Here is a 24,157-nt window from a genome sequence, read left to right on the forward strand (position 1 = left end):
ATCTGGACATGGAGCTCTGGCTAAATGAAGCTGAGTCTGCTACGTGCCTCTAATTTCTTTGCTTTGATGAAAGTCCTAATGTCACCACTTAGGCAATGAGAAGGTGAGTTAGGGCTTTATCAGGACTAACTGGCGGCAGGCAGAGTTGAAGGCAGATCTTGATTAAGTGCTCTAAGCAACTGGAATTAAATTCTGGGACTGCAGAGTCTGGGAAGTAGTGGTCCACATGCAAGTTTTCATTTCAGAGCCCCTCAAACTAAGCCCCTTTTAAAACCTGACCTTTTTCCTCCAGCTCTCCTCTTCATGCTACAAGTAAACTCATGGAACCTGCCAAAGTAGAAAACTAACTTATTAGTCACAGGACAGTTGGTGGCACACAGAGCATACTCCTGATTAATTTATCAGTCTAGGTTATTTTACGGCCAGCTGGCCCACCCTCATTGTGTTATATGAGCATGTTGCAAACTATAGAGTGTTCACACAAAGATACATTTCTCTCTCTTCCCCTCACCCTCTGCTTTTATTTTGTGCTTGTTTCTTTAGAGATCTTGGTGTTGTGGGAAGGCTCCACCAAGTATCTGTATGGCTGCTTCTCATTTGCATTAAGAGTCCCTAAGGTGCCATGAAGAAATCAGGCCTTGATTTCTGTGAGGGTCAGAGAGGGGTGGTTTTGTTTTCCTGTTTTTGTTTTAATTCTTTTAAAACTGTGTAAATACAATTAGTATTGCTTCCGTTTTGACAGGCAACACTCAGTAGTAGCTCAGATTACCTTCTCTGCAATTTATATTTCAGGAGTTTCTTTGATTTTGGTATTGCTTTATTAAGAGAAGGTACAGTGACTCAATTAGAAATACTGATAGGGATCCTGACCAATTCAATCTTTACATTTTATCTTAAGAAAGAAAGAAAATAAAAGTTCCCAGATAGCAAAATTATGAAAATCACAAAGGGAAGTGCCACCTAAGACTGTACTTCTATCGAAAATATAACCACCACAAACTTGTTTTCCACTTATCTGAATCAAGACTGGGACTAATCTCCCAATGTGTTAGAATTGTGCATTTCTTTTTTTGTTCTTTTATAATTTGCAAGGCAAACAAACAAACAAGATTAATTACAATACTTTAACATTCTGTCAAACAAGGCAGTTCTGTTGCTTACTTTTTAAGCTAGTGCATTCATGGGAATCTTTTTTTTTTTAGCATTATCTCATAAAAAAACACATGTAAGTTTAGCACAAACCATAAAAACGTATTGTAGACTTCAGCTAATCTAGTATCTTTCACTTGTAAGGAGGATTTGGGTGGAGGCCAAGTTAATTAAAACCAGAATAGAAATGTGTTCTATTCATATGAGTCATATACCTCTGACTCACAATAGAGTCTGTGCAGCTAATGGGTTAATTTGTCCCGATAACACAGAAAAAATGAAGCTAGAGGTTATGACACTGTTTGAACCAAGTGCTGGTTTCAGACAGTAGATGTACAAGGTTTTTATGCAATTAAGAATACAGATCTGCTCTAATGATGTCCTTTCTGTCTATTCAAGTGCCGTTACAAACAGTTCAGGAAGATCTGGAGGTACAGAAGGCTTAGAAATCCAGGACTGACACCTTCAATACTCTACTATTGTAACAATATGCACATGAAAGTTTTTAAGCTACTGTCACATAGAGGAAAGTCTGTATCACATGCATGTAACTTGCAATGCTGGCAATTTCCTCCTAGTTGATTGCCCTGCAGCACTTCAATGGGGAAAATTCCTCCTCAAGCAACCTAACAAACCCACACACTTACTTGCCTCAGTGGCCTGATGCTGAGCACCTACATCTTTACCACAGGAAGTGTGGTAATCATTTAAGCTAACAGCCTTTGTAACTCCTCTGGTCCCTTTTCCCCTGGAGACTGGCATTCTACACAAGCCTCATTGGTAACTTTCTAGCTCCTTGTTTTACACCACAACTTAGAGGCACAGATAGGGTACAGAAAGGGGAACTTCGTTCCTAATCCATATCTATCATGATCTTCTGTGTAAAGTTAGAGAAGTTCACTTACAGCTTTCCTCCTCCCACATTCCTGCAAGATTGTGAGCCTTTCAAGACGAGGACTGTATCATAGCATGCATTCACGGAACTGCTAGTGCAACAAACCCTGTAGGCAGGGATATAAACCAAACAGCAATAATAAGCACACCTGAGTTATATCTGCCTAAAACTTAGTGCCAAGGTTGAAAGCAGACAGCAGCATTCTGCTACTCTGCAGTTGATTTAATTATCTGATCTCCAAGGGCCTCACAAGAGAAGACATAAATTATCCTGGTTTCTCAGCCCTCATGCAGGTGAAACTCTTAATGAATACAAGAGTGGACAAGAAGCATATATCTTTTATGAGCTAATTTATAAAGTGGCTATAAGGGATCCTTTGAGGAAAGTAGGCCTTAAAAGCAATGGTTTTGTGGGTATAATTATATAGGATTCTGCTAGGATGTGAAGACAATACAGTGCAGGCCTCAGTGTAAATGTGACTGAGGCTTCCCACAGTGATACGAGTATTTATCCATTTCCAGGTAAAACAGACCCAAAGAAACCACAAGGACTTTTCTCACATATTTAAGGTTAATTCAGTATTTTGCTGAATTGAGGCTACAGTCCTCAGCACCTTGCAAGTTTCAGACTGCGCACTCCCCCCTTGTGTAAGTATTGCCACCCAATCAAAAACAAACACCAAAAAAAAAGAAAGGAAAATTACATTAAAAAAAAAGAAAAAAGAAAAAAAGGAAAGTTCTGGTCACAGCGATTTTCCCCCACCTCCCTGCACATAATTTAATAGCCCTCATCTGTTCATCTAACAGTTAAAAGTTTGGCATGTGATCCAATGGACTAATCATTCAGAGACATGACTACAGTCAGCACCGTTCATTCCTCCCGGCATCAAAAGCCCTAAGCATGTATGGTGCTGATTAGTCACAGCTGAAGACTTCAGAGCCTCAACATGCTAGTTTAGTATTAATTTTCACCTAACTGGAAATGCAGACATCCAGGAGAGGGAGGAATAGTTAAAGCATGTTTTCAGGCTTATTCCCGATAAAATTAAACTGAGCCAAGTAGGAAACAGTCTGTGCAGTCTGCCACAACATGGAGATCTTAGAAGGGAAGCAGAAGATGCTCTTCCTGTTTTCCCTCCCCAGCCCATGTGAGGGACATGGCCCCAGGCAGATTTTCTGCTCTTCACACAGAATATAGGCACCAAGGTTGCAATCCTGGAAAATATGTTTGAGCACCACCTCCCCCTGAAGCCATCTAAATTTCACCCTCAATTTTCAATTGAAAAATCCCTAGCATTTTATGCCTGCACATGTTCAAAGCTGACCCAGTCTCAATGGGACTGAGTAGTTCTAGCTTTAATCTGGCTGGGATCCAAAAATGAGATGTAGCACTCAGTCCAGTACTTGTGCTCGGAGAAGGCTCAGAAAACCTCAACTGGCTTTACAGACAAAATGCAGTTGTGTCTGCCGTTTTCCTAAAACACAGCTTTTTGGTTGATGTGATGCTCATCACATCACATGATGCGATGTAGATGATGTGGTGCTCACCTTCCCATGTGAGCTCACCTAATGGCTAGAGAACAGGTAGGAAGCAGGGGTTGAAACTATTATTTGCTTTGCCCGAGGAAATGTAAACCTAACTCTGGCTGCAGGCTGTGTGGGGTAAGAATACCTTCTCCTGGGGCTGTTTTGACAGCAGAGTCCTGGAAGAGAGGCGTGAGAGTGACCAAAGCTCAGCAGGAACTTTGCATTGAAACAAATGTGATGTTAGTCCTGGTTCCTCTTCAAAATGTGTTTTGGTATTTTAGCACCCTTTGATTGACTAAAATACAGAAGCAGGCCTTACAGGAGGCCCAGAATACAGGTTCTTCCCCCAAATCCTCTTCCACCTTTTCAACAACCTAACCACCAGTTACGCTCCCTTTTCTGCTCTCTTTCTCTCTCTGTCAGTTAATGTGGAATTACTTTATACACAGAGTTGCAACTTCAGCTTATGAGTCGACAGTGCCCCTCTAACAACGCTAAAAAAAGCATATCACCCTTAAATTCATATTGCAGGTTACGGCACTCTTCTAAGAAGGAGAAATAACTCCCACAGGTGCAGAAGGGGATTAAACCCAGATCTTTTACTTTCTGGGTGAATAGCAATGAAGAAATTGAGGTAGCCAGACTGTGGCCCTTTTGTTGTACTGCAATGTATGAAGAAGAGCAAGTCTACTTGCTCTTCAGGACTAAATCCATAAAATTCAGGACAAAAGCCGTAAGTGCATATGGTGGGGCTTAAGACCATGGATCCTAAGCAGACAGAGATACTTCTTTCCAGCCCTGAGTAATAGGCTGGGATTGAAGAATGGCATTAAAACTCACCCTGTCGTTAGTGTTCCCTGTTGATTAGGCAGCTCTGCTTGGTGATTTCAGCTTTACAAGCAGACCTAAAGATCAAACACCTGCTTCTGGATTCATTCCAGTAATTCAGTGGCTAAAAATGTCGATCTGTAGCACTTTAGATGCCTATATTTTTGACTGGTTCCAAGTTCTGCACTGAAGCTCCTGCATTAAAGGGTCACAACAAAAACAAGTTTATAAATAAATAGATCTCAAAATCTTCCTAAATGCAGTTATTTTCTGAAATGGACAGTTTACTTTTGATCATTTTAACATTTCACTAACGTTTTGCTAAATTTCAAATTAACAAAATTACTCTGTAGAAAATTGCATTATACCCAGCTGCAATATCACCACTAAAATGTTCAGCACAGTAATATTAAAGCAAAGGTATACTTTGCTATTTTGAGTCAAATACGGCATTTTCCTGACCTGCTGCTGTTAATCATTTCAAGCATATGTTTACATGGCTGTTTTTGCCAACCCACTTTCAGCTGTCACCAGCCCCCCCCCCCCCCCCCCCCCCCCCCCCCCGCCCCCCCCCCCCCCCCCCCCCCCCCCCCCCCCCCCAAATAATAATAAACACTAGTACACCCACAAAGAGGTAACTGAAAATGGGTTAGATGCATAGAGAGGTCTGGAAGCTCCAAGAACATAAACCATACAGCCTTCCTAATTTTTTGTCATATATCTCATACTTTGACCCAACAACAACATACAGTGTTGATTCTCAGGTGCAAATTTTATTGTGGATCATAACAAAGGTTTCAGAAAAAGCACAGGAAAAAAATCAGCAATAGAGTGTCTCTTACTTACAGAGTACATAAAACATATTCTGTGAAAGCTACTAACTCTGCATTGAAGACAATGCAGCTTAATTTAAACTAACCATTCTTTTCAGATACACATGTTAAGAAGAAAATTTTGCAAATACTCTTTTTTCTCAATTAGTTTGATATTGAAATTGAGAATCAAATATTTCAATGACACTAACATTGTTGCAGAGTGTGTAGTATTAAACTGTTACACAGAAAAGAAAATCTCATTATTGCAAAAAGAAATAGTCACACAGAAAATATTGTCAAAATACATAAAATTAGCCCTAGTAAATGTTAAATGACTCAAAACCTCCTTGGAAAATCTGTGGATGCTGAGGTATACATAATTTTGGAATTTTGGTGCTGCTAGCTCCATTTTTCATGTGATACATCAAAACAAAATATCTTTAAACTAATTATAACTTTCTACAAAGGATTTCTTCAGCCTTTAATTATACTTTAACTGTAAAGAGAAAATCCACACTAATTCTTACAGTAAAATGACAAAAGTCTGTTAGGTAACAGTGTAGAAAATCTTGTAAGAGGTCTTCAAGGCACTGTTCTCTCTTTGGGTGCTCGGCACACACACAGGCCATTCATGAAGGCTGTTTTGACAGGAAGACAAGAATAACAAACACTAGACCTAAGGCTAGTATCTAGTATATTAAATATGATATATATCTTTCTCTAATGAAATAAATTCCATTACTATTAAAAGCCATTCTGCTTTACAACACTGTGGCTTGCAGTAAGGTGTCTGCTAAATTAATCCGAAACATTAATTTAAAAACATACTTTAAGAAAATAAGTAAGAACAAAAGTCAACCAAGTAGCATTTACCTCAATCAATATAGTCTGCCTGAATGTAAACCATTCCCAAGTACTGCAACCCTCTGTGCAACAGAAAGGACCAAATGCTCTGTTGATTTAATGCCACTGGTTTACATTGAGATTGCCAATCAGCAACTTGGTCCACAGTCAATCGAAGTAGATTAGGACCTTATCCAGCACTCGCTGGTCCACTTGAATTCCTGAACTATGTAGCTGCGAGGGCTGCTGTCCCCCTATAACAGGAAGATATCTACTGACTAAGAAATGCAAAGAACTAGATATTCTGCAGTCAGCTCATTTAATAAGAAACTTGGTGCATCTGTACTCCATCGGAAATACAGAGCAATCCAATTCTGGACTTTATGTCTGTTTCTCAGGTAAAATTATGCAAAGATTCCTTCAATACCTTTTTTCTAGGGCCTGTTCTTTATGGCAACTAAATGCTAGTCAGCTGGGAAAGAAATCTGAAAGTTGACCTCAAGATATTAGGATTTTAGATAACTATTTTGACAACATCTTTTTGACATACTATTAAGAATCTGTAGCCCCTCTTTGAAAAAAATAAATTTTGTGTGGTTGACAGAGCATGCCAGGATCCATCAATACGGAAAGGATGCCTATCTCCAACCACAAAACAAATCTGGACACTGTGTTGCTGGATGCAATGGATGGATTACAAGTCAGAGAAGCACAGAAAACTTTGTTCTTTTGGCAGTTTCATAATGCCCTGGCAGCAGCAATGTTTACTGTTTGTTACTCAAGGCAGGCTCATAATCTGCCAGTTTTCGGTGGACTGAGCTACCTGTGGGCCTTCATGTGACAGAGCACAACAGACAAGTACATTGGTCTGGTGGATGAGATCCAAATACCACCCTGAGATCTTATGGCAGTGGCTTCATACTACCTGGCTTTAGAAACCCAGCCAAGGCACTGAGATAGCAGCCTCGAAATTAGAGGCTCCCTCTGGGACCAGTAGAGAAACCGGCCTCTCCAGGTGACTGTTCGTATCTTACATGGGCTAAATCCATTGATTTGGATCTATTTAATCATTTAAAGTAATTATAAATAAAACCAGGACTGGCCTAAAACTTAAACAACTTCTATCTATTAAGATAAACAGTGAGGAAAATTCTGCATTCAGCTGTACATCAGTATACACTGCTGTGTATCAAGAATAAAAGCATCATAGGTGCCAGCAGAATTTGGCCAAGCTAACTTAACATTTCACTTCCCGGAAAGAAGGCGCTGGCCTACACTGATTGCTGAAGAGCAAACTGTCTACAGTAGTATTCTATATTTCTATAATATTCTGTATCAAAGCAATAAATATTAGATATAATCTGTATATTAGATTTCATATTTATTTGATAGCTATTTAAATCTACACTGTCAAAAATATAAGCAGTGACCCACTCCTACATGGCAGCATATACTATTTGTGTGAGTGTGTTAAAACTATCACATGGGTCTATATTTACATAGGACACTCTTGTTTATATAGCAGATTTTAATTTACATAAATTCTTACCATAGGATAGATAATTGTGTAAAGGTTGGATATTGTTTAAATGTTTCTATGGTTCTGAATAATTGCATTTCAGCATGAGGATTTCATCATTCTGTCTCAGTTTTATGTTTTTTAAGGATGGAAAATGGAGTCTGACAGACTTCAAATATCCAATAACATTATACTAATATAGCACAGGAATACTTATTTTCAAGTCCAGGTAAAAACCAGTTTCACTGTTCCTAACCTTTTTCCTTTACATATATAAATCTCCTCTTTAAAGAAAGTGCACTCCTGAAAACAAGGGCAATCAAAATGTTTTGGCATTGTTGAGATGTAAAAGAGTGTTTCAGCTGAGCATGATCTGCAGAAAAACCATCATGCATTTTTTAATTAACTCTTACAATTACTACAGTCTAGGTGTGCAAATGAAAAACTTACATGTTAAACATTAAAATAAGCTGAAATTGCTGCTGGTATATACATGAGGAGTTCTGTCTCAGTTTGCTCAAAAAATGCTTGGTTAATTCCTATTGTTTAGCTTCTCAGATATTAAAGATATAACGAAAACACGTTCATTTTCACCAAGGTCAAAATGTCCAGTTGTTTTCGTCTGTAAAAGGCAAATAATTGTTATTTTCTGCACCTCTAATTTCAGAAACTCAGTTAAAAATATAGAGGTAACAAAATATTTTAATAAAAATATTGAGAATGCTTATAACAATCATATAACAATTTCTGAGTTCAGAGAACATCCAGGTATTGTCCTTTGAATTAAATATTGACTTTCCTTTGCAAAAGTTGATATTTACTTCTCAGAAGAATAATTTCTGTAGCCTCCCAGCAGAAGTCAGTATCATCTTGTTATCAAACATTAGTTAGTGTTTGTCAAAGACAGAATGTAATGGCTTGTCTTCCCTTTATGCTAATGTTGCACTGGAAAGCTCTACACCAAAAAAAAAAAAAAGCACTGGAAAATTGAAAAATATGTAATGCTTTATATAATAAGTAACATATAGCTGTTACTGACTGTTCTTGCCAGCACCGCGTTTCTTCAGATGAACAGACTCAAGAGCTCACAGATAGCTTTCCCTTTTACCTATACCAGTTCTGCCATAATTGGATGAATATTAACAAGTCTCCTTCCTGCACTAAGCAGTCCAAAGATTTCTAAATAGTCATCCAGTAATTTCTGCCTAAGGATTTTTTTTCCTTACTGTGTAAACCAGGATCCTAGGAATCTGTGGTTGCATTGGAACACTTCGTTTAGAAAGCTAGCTAATACCAACATCAAGACTTCTAGCAAATGATTAATTTACCCTTCAAGTTATGCCAGTGCAGTTTTTGATGATTCAGGCAGTCTCTATCAGCTTCTTTATGGAAACATAAATGGCGCTTGATGTCAGCCTAAGGGAAGAATCAACTCCCATTTCTCTTTTGTGTCTCTGTTAAAGCTAAAACCAAACAGATAACAGTTTATACCTGGTGATGATTAGACAAAAGTATTCTTTATAGCCATGTAAAATGACCAAAGAACCTTACACTGTAATGGATTCTTTGCAGATGGGAGTAGTTTTGACCAAAAAGCAGTGCTTTTGTATCTGAAACACTACAGGAATGTTTCTAGAAAATGAATCTTATTTTTTTGTGTCGGACGTTACGCAGCAAAATACATTCATCATAAAACCAACCAAAGGGACAAATTCTGAATCCTATTCAGCAATAAATCTAAACTTGCAACCTGGTAATCCTGTGTTTAAACTACTAAAAGAAAAACAGGCCATGCCTTTACTTTCTAATACTATGTAATAATACAAATATTGTAGGGAAACTGTATTATACAGGTGTGTTTTCCTGAAACGTGTACTTTGCAAAAAAGATCTCTTCCTTGAACAAAACCAAGTGACAAGCTGCAAAGTGTGCTGATGCGGAATGCTCAATAACACATTTTTAAAGTAGAGTATCACATTATAATAAGTCTGAAGGAATGAGTAGCCACTTCAGTTTGTACCCATAACATTCAAGCCTAATAGCACTGGAAATATAAATTAATCAGGTTAAGTGCTTGAGAAAGTCTCTTCTTTTTAGCTGTGATGTGAACAAGAGTATTTAACTGTTTCTCCCCATGCACATTTCTCATAATTAGAATGCAACTGTCTTATCATGGATAGAAAATATTCTTCCCCTCCCCAGATTAGAAAAGATATATGTAAAAAATATTAAAGCAGATACTCAGTACACAATCTTCCTATGATTGGCTTCAAAGGCTGATTTGAATTAAAGTTACTAAATCTTTTTTTCATTGTTGCTCCTACTACAAAACAGTGTGAAGACAGTTATTATTGAGACATTAATTCTCCCAGAATATACCCAAATACCTTCCTCCAAACCTTTTTTCTTCATAAGTTATATGAGTTTTAAATCTACTAAGAAATCAGTAGTGCAAGAATAATCAATTAAAAATTCTTCAGATAAATGGTTTAGTTCCTTTTAGGATAAAGATGCAGAAGAACATTGATGAAAAATATGCTAGTTATGATGCTTTCTTTGTTAACACTCCTTTACGACCCAAACCAATTCTTCACTCCATGTTCCTGTATTTGGTAAACAAATTGTACAGTACTCTCAGTGTAGACTTCAAGTCACAATTTACAATATCTAGAAAAAAGACAAGGGAAAACCAATTAGTAACTTCATAAGCTCAAAACATTTTTCAGAAAAAGTGCCTATTCTCTACTCCTTTTCCTTGCTCAGATCCATATCCGTGACCATTAGAATCACAAGTACAGTAAGAAAGAGTAGAAATATAAATAAAGCACAGTTTTTAAACCGGCAACTAAAAAATCGGCCTTTCAACCACTTTTAGTTAGGGATACAAATGGGTAATGGTGCTGATGTAGAAATGCAACCAAGATTTAGATGCCCATGAGACAAATTGTGCCTAGGATTACGTATACTTATATGACTGAATCTTCAGTCAGTTGTGGCTGAAAAGTAATGATTTTGAAAAAATCATCAGGCAGGAACCAATGGAACTCTTATGTCAGAATTGCAGGACTTGGCCCATTCTTGGCTGCAACGTCCTTTATCAGGCCTAATTTCAGCAAGATAGCTAGAGGGAAGTTTAAAGTTTCTGAAGGATCTAAAGAAGCTAGGTATACAAGTGCCCCTTGAAGACACTTCTAAAAATGCTTTGGATTAGCTGATGTACATGGCTGAATCAGTCCTTAGAAACTCAACGTCTAAAGTAAAGGATTTATATGAAACAAAAAGCTAATGAATACCGTCTGTTTCAAAGGCAAGTTCTTGAGAAAGTCAATATTATTTCACAAGAAATCTATAAAACAAACTGACAAGTACTACTGCAGCAGTCTATGTTAGTGCTTCAAGGAATATTCAAATAGGGACTTAGAATTGCCCTCAGAAAGAACAGAATAGAATTAGAATGGTCCTATCTCTTTCTGTTGACTGTACAGGAACTCAGTCTCCTAACTTTGGTTCTTGGAATTGGCCATGAAGGTGTCAAGCACATGGCGTGCATACTCCCATTATCTTCAAAACCTCCAAGTAAGCCTAGTAAATTGTGTATGTAATCATCAGATAGTTTTGCCATTATATTTATCCACACTGATGTTTCTCATAGATTGTGAAAGGGTTATACTTTGAAGAATGAATCCAATCAAACCTATGCACAGTGTCCCAAAGTATGCAAACTTTGAAGGGCTAAAGATATTAGCCACATGGCAAACTGACATCCACGGACAAAGGGTGAAAACACTCAAACCTAGATTTTATGCTGAGCCTATGCATGGTCATGAAACCACGGCCACACGGTTTTGTGGCTCTTAACAAATCAGATCAAAAATGCTTGGTATAAAATGAAGAGAAAATGCCAAAAGCTACAGGAAGGGCACATTGCTCCCACAACACCATGTTATACTCTGCAATACTGTTTGCATATAACGCGCGAAGTTTCCTCTTTCAGGCCAGCAGCAAGCTGCACAACATCTTCCTTTATTAATTTCAAGTTCTGTATTAGGAAAGAGATAACTTTGACAGGTCTTTGCAAAGTTACCAGAAGACTCCACCACCATAACAGAATTCTACAGAAAGGTCCAAACTAAAAAGAAGCATGCCCCCAGAGGAAGATGAGTTATTTCCATTGCTACATGTGTTTAACCAACATGTATAACATTTTACTGATTGCAATTTTCAAAAAGAGAAACTTGAGTTTGGCTTTGATGTACACATTTGAAGAAGTAATCTGAAAAAGCTCAAACTGCAAATGAATTCGTTATAGACTCAGTAGATTAAATGTTCTGGCCATTTTTTAAAGTAAAAGGTCACGGAAAGCTTTTTAATACATTTTCAATTATATTGCAAATAACCCAAATAAACTGTTGACCCCATAAAAATCATTGGTTTTCATACTCATTTATTTAACCACATTCTTTTTTCCACTAAATATGTTTTTCATATTCTAAAGCACTTTTCAGCATATTTTTTCCTCAAGAACCTCAAAGAAACAGTGTAGGAATTTAAAGAGTATTTAGTATACACATTTAGGGTAAGATCCCTTTCAATACTCTCTTGCTCACTGGAAATTTTAAGTACGGGCATTGTGCCCAATGTAACAACACATAAAACAGATGTGTTTTTCCATTCACATTGGGCAGGAAGTTTCATATTAAGCATTTCAATAATTGCACAAGAAATGTCTTATATATGCTGAAATATTCTTATGGCTTGATTTATACTGGAAAAATTAGCTGTCCCCTAGAGCAATAAATACCTGAAAAATTAAATGCCATAAGAATTTTAAACCTCCATGGGGAGTAAAGGATCACAGATACTCTCTGTTTTACTTGGATCCCTAGATTTCACTATTTCCCCCTTCTCTCTTTGACTATTTCAAACATAAAAGTTTGTGATACAGTCACCACTGGTTTACTTAAGCATTGTGGATAAGAGTTCAAGCAATGAAAAGAAGTGAAAAAATAGGCTGGGTAGGTCCAGACTAAATGCATAGGCAGCATAGGCTCAATCCTGAGACATTTTTGTGTGTGTGTGCGGATATGTTTGCCACTGTTATGATCTGGAAGTTGGGAGGGATGGAAAATAAGCAGAATGGAGCAGAACTTGATTCAGTGATGTGTGCCTGAATCTCCAGAGAGCCCTTACTATTAGACGTTCAACTCTGAGCATTAGCTTATATCAGCTCCTCTGGGAATGACAATCCAATATTACGGCAGGAAAAGACTGTGTGCAGCACAGAATGTGGATCTGCAATTGGTCTTGAAAACACATTTATATTGATTGTTATGGTAGGTAACCAGCAGAAGCCCAGCTACCATCCCTGTTGGGAAGAGTGGAGCAGAAGCTGCATGGCCAGCTCCTGCATGGTAAGAAGTGGTAACTTCTCATGGGAGGAACCACAAGAGTACCCTATAACATGGTGAATCAAGGGCTCTATATCCAGCCCAAAAAGCTGGCTTTAAACCCTGTATTTACATGACCAAAGAGGAGTGGAATCCTGGTCCTGCTAAAGTCAGCAGCAAATCTTACCCTCGCCATTCAAGAAAGGAAGCCTTGCAACATTTGCAAAAGCATATCTATCAGCCATTTAAAATAGAGTTACCTGAGCACTTCAGAATGTATCTTGCCTTTTGCTCTTGGATTAACGTTTTAACCTTCATTTAGCTATACTATAATCCTATGAGATAAGATGTGGATCCAACACAAATTTTTAAGGAGATACAAAAAAAGTAGAATGGATACCTTCTGGTCTTGGCTTTGGTTTTTCCAGTCCACCATCTTGCATTAGCTCAAATGCAAAGGATACATTGAGGACCTGGTAATATAATAAAGGTAGTAATTATTGTGAACTATATACAGTATAGTATAAATGGTCAAAACAAGAAGTATTTAAAGCTGCAGACCCAGATGCTCAGAAGGAAAAAATAGTCAGGGCTCCGTATATCAATGGAAGATCTGGTCCATTGAATCCAGACGATCCATTGTTTTGTTTTTTCTGGGTGGTGATGGTGGTTTCAGAAATATAAAAGTAATTGAAAAATAACATGTGAACTAATATTACCCATAGAAAAATTACTTACAAGTAAGAATAGCCCACCTCCTGCAAGTTTAAAAATTGGAACATGATGGCCCATGAAGTGCTTTTGTCTTGAATAGACAGCTGAATTGCCTGGATAGCAACAGACACTGAGGTAATGGTTGGTCTTAAAATGATACATCGTACATATATGCCTTTATGCTTCCAAAAAACATGAAACCTTTCAAATGTTAAATTCTTGGATTTTGGACATAAAAAATCAGTTCTGTCATCAATTCATGTGTATAATTCTTTATATACTTAATGAACAGTAAGTCTGGTTCAATGACAGCATCACACAATGGCTGCCAAAATCAGTTAATACTTGCTAACCACCCCATCATTAATATAATTTTCCCTTTTATTCCAGATAAGCATTAATACTGAGATCTTAAAAATGCTTGGAAATGGTTACCAGTACAGCCCTCTCTTGATTTCAGCTATTTACAGCAAACTTATGCAGAAAAGTTTGTGTCATCCTTCTACTACTAGACACGTTTATATGTTTATTTCTTTTTAACAGAAAAATGAAATCTTAATTACCTTTTGTTCAAAACTATCAGGAGTCAAGAAAAAGCTGTGCAGAGGAACAAAATAGCCTTCTAGGAGACCCATTAGCAGGACTAAGTACACACCATCTGCAAACTGTAAAAAAGACATTTCTCAGTACATTTTCTGAAGAATAACTCTTTGCTTTGCTTAATGAACAAGATATATATTGTCTAATGCAGAACTGTCAACAAACTACTAATACAAATATTTTAAATTGCAACTAAAAGATCTCATCTCACTTCTTTGATTCCTTTTATTTAGTTAGTATGCTCTGTTATGTCTTCTCCAAAACTGACCTAATGCTAAAATATACATGCAGAATAAAGTTCCTGGAAAGAGAGGTGGTCAGTGGCTTTGATCTATGCCTTTACTTTCTATTCTACTAGTTGTGGGGAATCCGAACAGCCACCTTTCAAGCTCTCAAATGGCATGCATTCCCTGAGCAGAGAAAAGCAGAATGAAGGTACAATCTCATGACTGCACTGAAATTCAGTATATTGGAGGAAATAAAGGAACAAAGAATCATCTTTGTCCATGTTCTGCAAGTTTGTGTCAATCTAATTCTAAGTGTATGTAATTACAGATGGAAGATATCTAATTGCTATGATATATATTCATTTCTATCTAAAAAAATAGCAACATCCATAAGATTCTGTTAAAGGCCTCTCACTCTTACCCCTGTAGCATCAGGTCTATCAGTGCACTGAGATATCCTCACAATCAAACTGAGTTATCCGAAGCAACCCATCACCTTCCTGAGGTAGGTAGTTTTCTTTCAACTGATAGAAATACAGTCTCTCATCTCAGGGAATACTGTTTTGGATAAATGCTTAAGGGGTTTCTAGGTACATTTGAATAGTATGTTTTTTCCAAAAGTAAACAACGCAATAAGCAGGCATAGGGAACACCTTTCTGAAAGCCCTTACACATTATTTCCATCTAAATCTTAATTTTACCTTTGAAAAATCTCTATCAGATTGACAGCTATTTAAATAAACAAGAGAGTCTTAATAATATGAATCAAGACATAAAATAAAGCCTGTCCTGAAGACACCTGGGTTTTTTTGATAGTGCAGATACCATCCTTCCTGCCTGACGTTGTAATTTTCTTTATAACTGCTGCAATTGTTCACATGGGGAGGTATTAAAACAGCAGGATTAAGCTTTTCTTTTAGCTTCTTTTCAGCCAATTTAGCAGCTGAGAACAAGAGAGAAGACCATGTACCACATTATTTCTGTGGTGCAATCAAGCCTGCAGCCCAACTGTACAGCTGCCTATACACTTGAGTAGCTTTACTCTCAAGAACGTATCTCACTGAATAGAGTCATTGTAATCCCATGCAATTGCGTGCTTGTGTAAAGGTAGGCAGGAAACAACTGTTCAGCTTGATGTTGGATCAAACCAAGCGGACAGAGTTCTTTCCTGACCAAAACATGCACAGGTTCTGCTTACAGCACTTGGCAGCGCCCACGAGGTAGCATCTGTTAATTAATTTTTATGCTAATGGAAGTACAAAACTGTTTTAGAGAAATTTAGCTGCCCTCATGATTTCTTTGCTTAATTGGTGAGGGTCGTCTTCATACAAACATATTTAGAATTGAAGGGTTTCCTGCTGAAATAACATCTTAGAGCTCAATCAATAATAACTCAATGAAACTTCTGGATAAAGTTGGGGGCATAGTGCATAACATAGTGCAACTATCCTTCCCCTTTAAGAAAGTCTGTAAAATCCTACCTGGGTCTCCAGTTCAGTGACCTCCAAATTCAATTTATTCAGATGCTTGTTCACAAAGGTGATGAGAGTCTGAAATATGAAAACAATGTAGTGAAGGCCTATTCAGCAGGGCACCAGTTCAACACATGCAGTATGAACTCCACTCAGAAGAGAATCTGCATGAGTGAAGAGACTGCAACACAATTTTTAAGTTTTAAAACTGAAATGTGACATTAAAAAAAAAAGAAATCTTTTTTCAAGAATGAAGAACAGAAATAAAATGAACGTGATGTATATAAATAAAAATATACTGTTAAAACATAATTCTTAAAAAAAACCTTGTAGCAGACTATAGACAAGTGGGTAATTGGACTCCACTCAAATCTGAGAGCAGAAAAAATACTCGAGGTCAGACCCCTGGCAGTTGTAAACTGGATACCTCTTTGGCATCAGTACACTCAATCTAACAGCTGGGTTCTACTCAACCTACGCTTTATGAGAACTTCTTTTTGATGGAAACTTTGATAACAACATGTTGTTCTGTGTTCCAAAGTTAAGTTCATGCTGCTAAATATTAATAAAAAGTAACATTATAATCATGAATTTGTATATTTGTTTAAGCATAAAGCTTAATTGTATTTAATGTATGCAAACTATGCCAATTATATATTATATACATACACAATCACGACATATGCACAAACAGATACACACAAGCATGTACACACATACATTAGGTATTTTAAAAATAAAAACCTTCCAACCTTTTTCACTACATTGAGCTTGTCTGGAGCATGGTCAAATAAAGTGTCAAATGCATCTCTTTCTGAAAAACATTCAGAGATGTTAATATACTGAGCAGCAGTTGTCCAAATGCAGAATAAACACTTATTAAGGCACATACTCTTTTGAGACACCACAGTCAGCAAAAGGTTTCAATATAGTCTCTTTGTATTCCAAGTACCGTGTATTTTGCATACTGCTCTCTTGCTATGAGCTGCTAGTAACTTATTCTCTGTTATTTACAAAAAGCATCATTTTCAAGTAGGATCTGGATTACCTAATAACCCTGTTCCTCAAAAATGAACAAAGAATGGTATCTTTATGCATAAAACCTTAAGCAGCCAGATACAGGGAGCTAAGTAACCAAATCATTTTGTGCAGAAGAACATGAGTTTACATTTAGAGTAGGAAGATTTTCCCCATGGGCCACTGACTGCATTGTGGTGTGCTATATTATTAACCACCTCAAGCAAGCTTATGATTACACAGCTGCAATGCATTCCTTTGTATAGATGTTTTTGGGCCATTCTGATATGCAATTTAGGACATTATCAGCAGGACAGGCAACCTAGGGTAGCATGACGAGTGCTACTGTAGTCATCTTCTGAAGAAAACAGAAAAAAACCATATATAAAAAGGCACCAGAGCCTTTTCTGAGCAATTTCCATTTTGACGATCACCTGAAGGATAGCAAATGACTCCACAAAAAGCTACATTCATATTCTTAAAAAAAAAAACGCTAGAGTAGATCCAAAGGTATTTGTAGAAGGCAGACTTTATACAAAGTAAGACTGCTCAGGGATATCCTTGGGAAAAGAGGTCATGCATGTAGCCTTTTTAAATCAGCTGTCAGGCGGCCATTGAAATAATACAAGAAGTAAATGCTAAATTCTTGGTGAGACTCCACCTAAGCTCCTCAGATGAGTGTTTTCTGTTGGCCAGGCATTCGGCCAGTCTCAATACCAGCAGTAAGACATACTAGGCACAGGAACTTGCATGGTGTTTAGGCCTGCTGAATAATGACTCAAAGTCATTAAAGTGTAAGTAGGTGATGTATGCAAGAATGCCAACAAGTTCACCAGCTGGTTTATGATAAGACACCATTTCATATTATGCTGGGAACTTAAGACCATTAATACTATTACAGTAATGTTCTGGAGGTTAAACCACAAAGCACCTGCAAATTAACACGTGCTGAAAAGCAATGAAATGTGTTTTAAAGATGGTCAGACTGATTTTAATGCTTTTTTCTTTTTGTTAACTGCCACAATAGCCTGTGGTGCATATATTTATATATTTGCTAGGGCAACCTAAAATCCTCTACTTCCTTGCAGTTTGATCAAAGTGACCACCCATTGCAGAACTAATGTATACTTTGGCTGCCTCAAGAAAAAGATAATAATCACATGAACTTACCATGCCTTCCTGACAATGCCCTATGAAAAAAAAAAAAAAAAACGAAAAGAATAAAACACAGTTATATATATAATTCACTTGCAGACATTGTGCTCTAAAAGAAAACAGCATACGTGGCCAGATCTTCAGCTTGGTGAAAACTGGAGTAGATCCATGGAATTAAGAAAACCTTCATCAAGTTACTCCAACTGAGAATCTGGATTAGTCTGGAGTCCATCAGTATAGTATCTCCTGGCTTCACTAAAGTCTCATGGGAGGCCAGATCTCAGATTTCCTACTATTGAACCAAATCAACACACCTTGCCTGAGTGAAGAAGGCTTTTTCATGTTGATTTTGTGAAAACGTTTCCCTTTGTTTTAAAGATGCATTTACCACACCAACTACAATACAATTCCAGCCAAAACAATGCTTGGACTGGGTTCTTAAGGACTGCAGCATTTTGCTCGGGTGGATCCCTCATGTAACTATTACACTATCAGAAACTCCGATATTCTACTATTGCTTTCTGTTGGTTTGGAATAACTTTTCTGTTATAAATTGTTCGGTGAGATGACATATAAAGGGCTTACTACCATCATTTTACATCCCCTAAGTCCAAACACCTAAAAATAGTCATACCACATTCCTCTTTGAAAGAATCTAGTTCTCTATCAAATAAATACCAACATAGAAGAATGAGGCATATCTTTCTTGCTTGTTTGAAGGACTTCTGAATAAAATAATAAGAAATATAATAAATACAGAAATAAAGTAACAATAGATAAACATAAAATAGAGATTTTGTATATCTTCACTCTGTCTTCTCTTTTATTCTGGTCTCCTGCTTTTAGTTCCCCAGCTCCATATTTCCTCACCCTTTTGTATTTTTAGATGCATGTTTGCAGCTCTTGAAAAGGCTAAAATACAGTCACTGGCTGATGCATCATCTTCCCTGGAACCCCAATATCGAAACCTAAATATCAGCAAATGTTTGAATTTGAGATGCATCTGTGTTCAATTACTGAACTGCTGGCAAAAGTGGTGTTGACATACTCAGTGTTACCAGTTATTTCCTCTTGGATTTGTCGAGACTGTAGGATTCCTTCTCGTTTCTGGAAAAAATAAAAAAGTGATGTTTTTCTCAGTAAAGTTTAATGCTTAGGGTACAGTAAAAATTTATTTGTGATCCACAAACATAATTAGATAAGAAACCTGAAAAATAAGAACTTTTTTTAAACAAACTCACAGTAGTATATTATTTCACCTTGCAAGTATTTCAGAAAACTCTTTTGTACATTAACAAGAAACTTGAAACTCCACCTGTAGAAGGAAGTATTTCTTTTCCTTTCTCCATTGTTCTTAATTCACTTTTCTTTTAAAGGCCCCAATTCAGCAAGACATTTGAAACACCTAAACACATATGTATGTATTTTAGCAGAAGTATGTCTAGGTGAGTTGAATTAAACCTTGTATTTCAATGAACAGCTTGGCAGATGGTGCCCATGCTTCTCTTTTGCAAAAATCTTGCTCCCAGGCTCTCTGTTCTTTCTGCCCTGTTCATACACTTTTTTTTTTGCCTCAGTGTTTTCCTTTTCTGACTTCTCTCCACACAAAGAGCTCTATTTGCTTGTGATGGAAAACCAAAATGGAGGATAATCCATTCACAGCCTGCTCCAGACCCTAGTCATCTTGGTGTTAATATATGCATTGACTCCAAGGTTCTTCAGATGCGAAAAGCCCTTCGTACATGGTGGTGAGTGGCCTGTGTCTAGAAGCTGTACACAAAATGGCAGAAGCCAACTCAAATGGTTGCTATTTGACTCAGTTGGAAAATGAAGGAGTTTAAAAATTTGACATCGTTTCCAGTATGCTCATCACAGTCATCTGGTGGCAGTGTCAATACCGCACATATGTTTTGCCTCTCTTTGTGTTCTCTCCATTAATTCTATTCACTGGAATTAGTAAAATCTTGCAATACAGAAAGAAAAGTCAGGCAAATGCTGACGACTCCATGTAAAGTCTAGACATTAGGCAATTGTGAAGGTTTTGGCTGGAATAGAGTTAATTTTCTTCATAGTAGCTAGTGTGGGGCTATGGTTTGGATTTGTGCTGAAAACAGTGTTGATAATTCAGGGATGTTTCCGTTATTGCTGAGCAGGGCTTACACAGAGTCAAGGCCTTTTCTGCTTCTCACACCACCCCACCAGCGAGGAGGCTGGGGGTGCACAAGAAGTTGGGAGGGGACACAGCTGACCCCAACTGACCAAAGGGATATTCCATACCATAGGGCGTCATGCTCAGCATATAAAGCTGGGGGAAGAAGAAGGAAGGGGGGGATGTTTGGAGTGATGGCATTTGTCTTCCCAAGTAACCATTACGCATGATGGAGCCCTGCTTTCCTGGAGATGGCTGAACACCTGCCTGCCGATGGGAAGTGGTGAATTAATTCCTTGTTTTGCTTTGCTTTCGTGTGCAGCTTTTGCTTTACCTATTAAAACTGTCTTTATCTCAACCCACAAGTTTTCTCACTTTTACCCTTCCGATTCTCTCCCTTATCACACCGGGCGGGAGTGAGCAAGCAGCTGTGTGGTGCTTAGCTGCCGGCTGGGGTTAAACCACGACAGCAATTGTTCATGATTCTTCACTCCCTGTCATACAATGAAATGAGAAAAATAAATTTATGCTGGTCCTAGACTTGCCTTCTACGTGGAAAAAAGAAGAATAACCTTCATGGCATGTGAACTGGGGCTGCTGCTCTTCCTTGCCTTGGAGAAGACAGCACATCCCTACCTGAGGCAGTCCTCAGTGTATGATGTTGCTCAGGATTTGGCCAGGCTTGAGTCTATTACTTCTATGCTGCATTACTAAAATATATGAGGATCAAACTTACTTTCTGCAAGAAAGCCATACATGGCACCCTCTGGGTCACTCCAAACTGGCACTTGGAGTAATCTGAAATGTCCTTTTAGCTAGATGATAGTTTCAGGGGTTTTCCATTATATTTTTTAAAGCCCTGTTACTAACTATCTTGCACACAGTTAAAAATGCATTCAGGGAGGACCTTTGAACATTAAAAAGACAGAGCAGAGGCCAGTGTGTTACATACTGAAAAAGGGGGCACAGAACAGCCGCCGAGACATCTTCTGTCACATACCTTGAAAGTCTGAAGAAAAACTACGTAATTTAGGGCTATCTTCATTTTCAGCTTGTGCAGACAGCAGTTAAGTACTTGCACTTGAAGTTACAATCTAGTTCATGCCAGCTCAAGTTAGAATTCCGCTCTGTTTGGGATTTTTGTTTATTTTTCCCTTTGCTGCAGGGTGAAAGGAAACTTTTATTTCCTCCTGATGATGACTCAATGATGCCTTCTGGAGCAAAAGCCCTATCACTTTTGTCTCCTAGAGGAGTTGAGCATCATAGCAACAGCAAATGTACTTCTCAGCACCCAGTCTGGTGATACGGGAGAAGAAAAAGGCTTCTAATACTCTACCTTCCCTCTGCAAACATGCAAAAATAGCCAAAAAGGTACTCCAGTACCTACATAAAATATATTTCCCTTTTTTATAAACTGCAATTAGTATAAATAGGAATTCTGCACCTTAATCCTATTGTTGACCAAAAAAAAAAAAAAAAAAAAAAAAAAAAAAGACATCAAGCCCTAGTTTTGTGCCTGGCATCTGATCACTAACATTAACGGAATTTCCACATTGTCCAAATACAACATACATCTGCTGGACGCTTATTTGACCAGCACATGTCAAGATATACTTTCCTATGGTTTTGATTTGTAAAAAGACTGGTGAACAAGTCCCAATGGCAACCATCAGAATGGACCTTAGAAACACTAGTCTAAGCACCTTCTCTGTGAAGGCTGCTTCCCATACATCTTCTGCACTTTAAAAAATCTCCACCTCAAAATTGACCCTAACACTGACGTCACCTGTTGTGAAGTTTGTTTTATACTAGACAGAAAATGACACAATATTCCTAAAAATACAAAGAAGTGCTACTGAGGACTGAAAGACTGATCAGCAATGTTCCTTAAAGACAACAGTGGCTATAACTGAAACAACAAATGATAAAAAATGAACATCTACTATTTAAAAGTCACTGAGAAACGAGGCATGAATTAAGATTCCCCATTAAAAAGAAAAGCTGGACGCACATTCCAGTGACCACAGAAGACTTTATTTGGACAGGCTTGGCATTTTCTTCCCTCACAGGTGAAAGACTCCACTAAAGGCCATGAAAGATCTTCCTAATCACTTATCATTTTAAATTGGCAACTACCTGTAGAACAAAAAAATACATCTGAAATTTGGGTAATATGTCTGGAAATGGAAAGGTTCTCTTCTTCATCTCTCTTCGCGTCAGCTATGTGTCAGTAGTTTTATGTAACTGAGGGCCAACTGCTTAATTTCCCACACAACGTCCCACTCTGCAAACCTTCCCACTATTTGAATGGGTTTTGCCTATGTATTGTTGCTATCCTTTTCATCTGGAGGATCATGTCTTATAATTGCCCCACCAAAATGAAATGCAGAACTATTCTGGAGCTTGAAAGAATAAATACATTTGTTACAGGTTGAAAAAAAGACTTCTTGGGAACCTGGAGGCAATGCTGCTCTGAAACATTTCAGACCTTCCCAGGCAGTGGGACCAATGAGCTCAGATTAAGTATGTGATGTACACCTTCTTCTAATCTCGTTAATTTCTTAGCTTTGCTTAACAGTAGCTTATGCACCCAAGAATTGCTGTCCCAGTGCTCAGAATATGCTGAAGCCATTCTGGCTGCTCTGCCAATGCTTTCTTATACTCTCTGAGTTACATCTCTTGCACACAAACAATCTGTCATCTAACAATTTGTGGATGGCATAAATAAATAATTATTAAAAAGAGGCAAAATGATGGCAAGATCCAGCTCTCCACAAAAGCTCTCACTTGTTTCAGTAGATATAATCAAACAAAGCCTGGGCTTTGTTCAAAGTTATTCACTCTATTAGTATGGAAGGAAAAGAAAATAATATAAGAAAATAGCTACAAAACATCCAACTATCACTTTTTTCCCCAAATCAGCTTATAACCCAGATTTCATATTACTCTCATTGCTAACAGCTTTTGTACAAAACACCCAAAGGAAACAAGCTTTCATAAGAACTGTGCTGATTACCTGTTGGGCATGAGCACATTTTTTGTTTCAGAAATATCTTTGTTTCTATTTCAATAAACTACACCCAGCCAAGATGGCAACCCTCACATTTTATGTGTTTCTAAACCTAACAAAATCATGAAATGAATTAAGGTAGTGTTCCTTAAAGACTTCATAAAAGTACTTTGTTCTTTTATTTCTCTCTCTCTCCTATTCCCTTTATCAAACTGTATAGAGTAGAATATAAAACCAGCTACCACATAGTCTGTTAAGCTTCCCTAGGTATGACCTTACTTTACAGAACGTATGAGGGTTTAGAACATGAGGCGTGCAAGTTTGAACACTAAATTAGGCTTTAGGATCTGTTGATTGTTGATTAAAACTTTCATTGAGTTCAGAGGGTACGTGATGAATTATACAGAACCAATCCACAGGACATGAAAGACAGATTTAAAAAATAAAAATAAAAAATGCACCCACCATAAAGTAAAAATGAAAAATGTCTCAAACACAATTACAGTAAGAATACTGACCCCCACCCTCTGTTAACAGGAATCAGCATAGCCTTGGAATTCCACTGATTGGCTTTCACCAAGGACTGGGTCTGCAGGACAAAATCTTCTGCAACATTACTTGGATTTTATTCTGGTGCAACTGCTTTCTCTGCAATTCACTGGCGCCTGAGCTACAGCTGTGTAGCTAAGAGGCAAAGCAGTGAGCCAGATTCTCCCACTACTTATTGTTTTTAAATTGGTTTATCTGTACTGACTTCAGTGGATTTGCTGTTGAACTACATTAGCCTATTAAACAAGAGGACAATCACGTCCATTGATTTCAACAGGAATTTTGTCTGGACGTAGAGAGTG

The 24,157-nt window shown here is 37.7% G+C and overlaps 1 protein-coding gene across 5 annotated transcripts in view; it reads right to left on the reverse strand.

Moving 5' to 3' along the window:
* Window positions 1-4,531: 4,531 nt before the first annotated feature.
* The window catches only part of PARVA (parvin alpha), a 72,186-nt gene continuing 52,560 nt past the window's right edge, over window positions 4,532-24,157 (reverse strand). Inside the window, exons 7-14 of one of the 5 annotated variants that reach the window (XR_007766511.1) lie at window positions 19,196-19,254; window positions 18,163-18,182; window positions 16,728-16,789; window positions 15,985-16,053; window positions 14,240-14,341; window positions 13,363-13,435; window positions 8,904-10,242; window positions 4,532-4,593 (exon numbers count right to left, since the gene is read on the reverse strand). Coding sequence is in view for 2 of the 5 variants with exons in the window: in XM_050897322.1 (XP_050753279.1) it covers window positions 10,166-10,242; window positions 13,363-13,435; window positions 14,240-14,341; window positions 15,985-16,053; window positions 16,728-16,789; window positions 18,163-18,182; window positions 19,196-19,254 (462 nt within the window). In the remaining 3 variants the exon portion in view is untranslated. Of the gene's footprint in view, window positions 4,594-5,151; window positions 10,243-13,362; window positions 13,436-13,700; window positions 13,790-14,239; window positions 14,342-15,984; window positions 16,054-16,727; window positions 16,790-18,162; window positions 18,183-19,195; window positions 19,255-24,157 lie in introns of those variants that run through there. The other 4 variants (XR_007766510.1, XR_007766509.1, XM_050897323.1 and 1 more) reach the window with 4 other exon arrangements.

Source organism: Gymnogyps californianus, chromosome 5 (assembly GCF_018139145.2).
Source record: "Gymnogyps californianus isolate 813 chromosome 5, ASM1813914v2, whole genome shotgun sequence".
Lineage (NCBI taxonomy): Eukaryota > Metazoa > Chordata > Aves > Accipitriformes > Cathartidae > Gymnogyps > Gymnogyps californianus.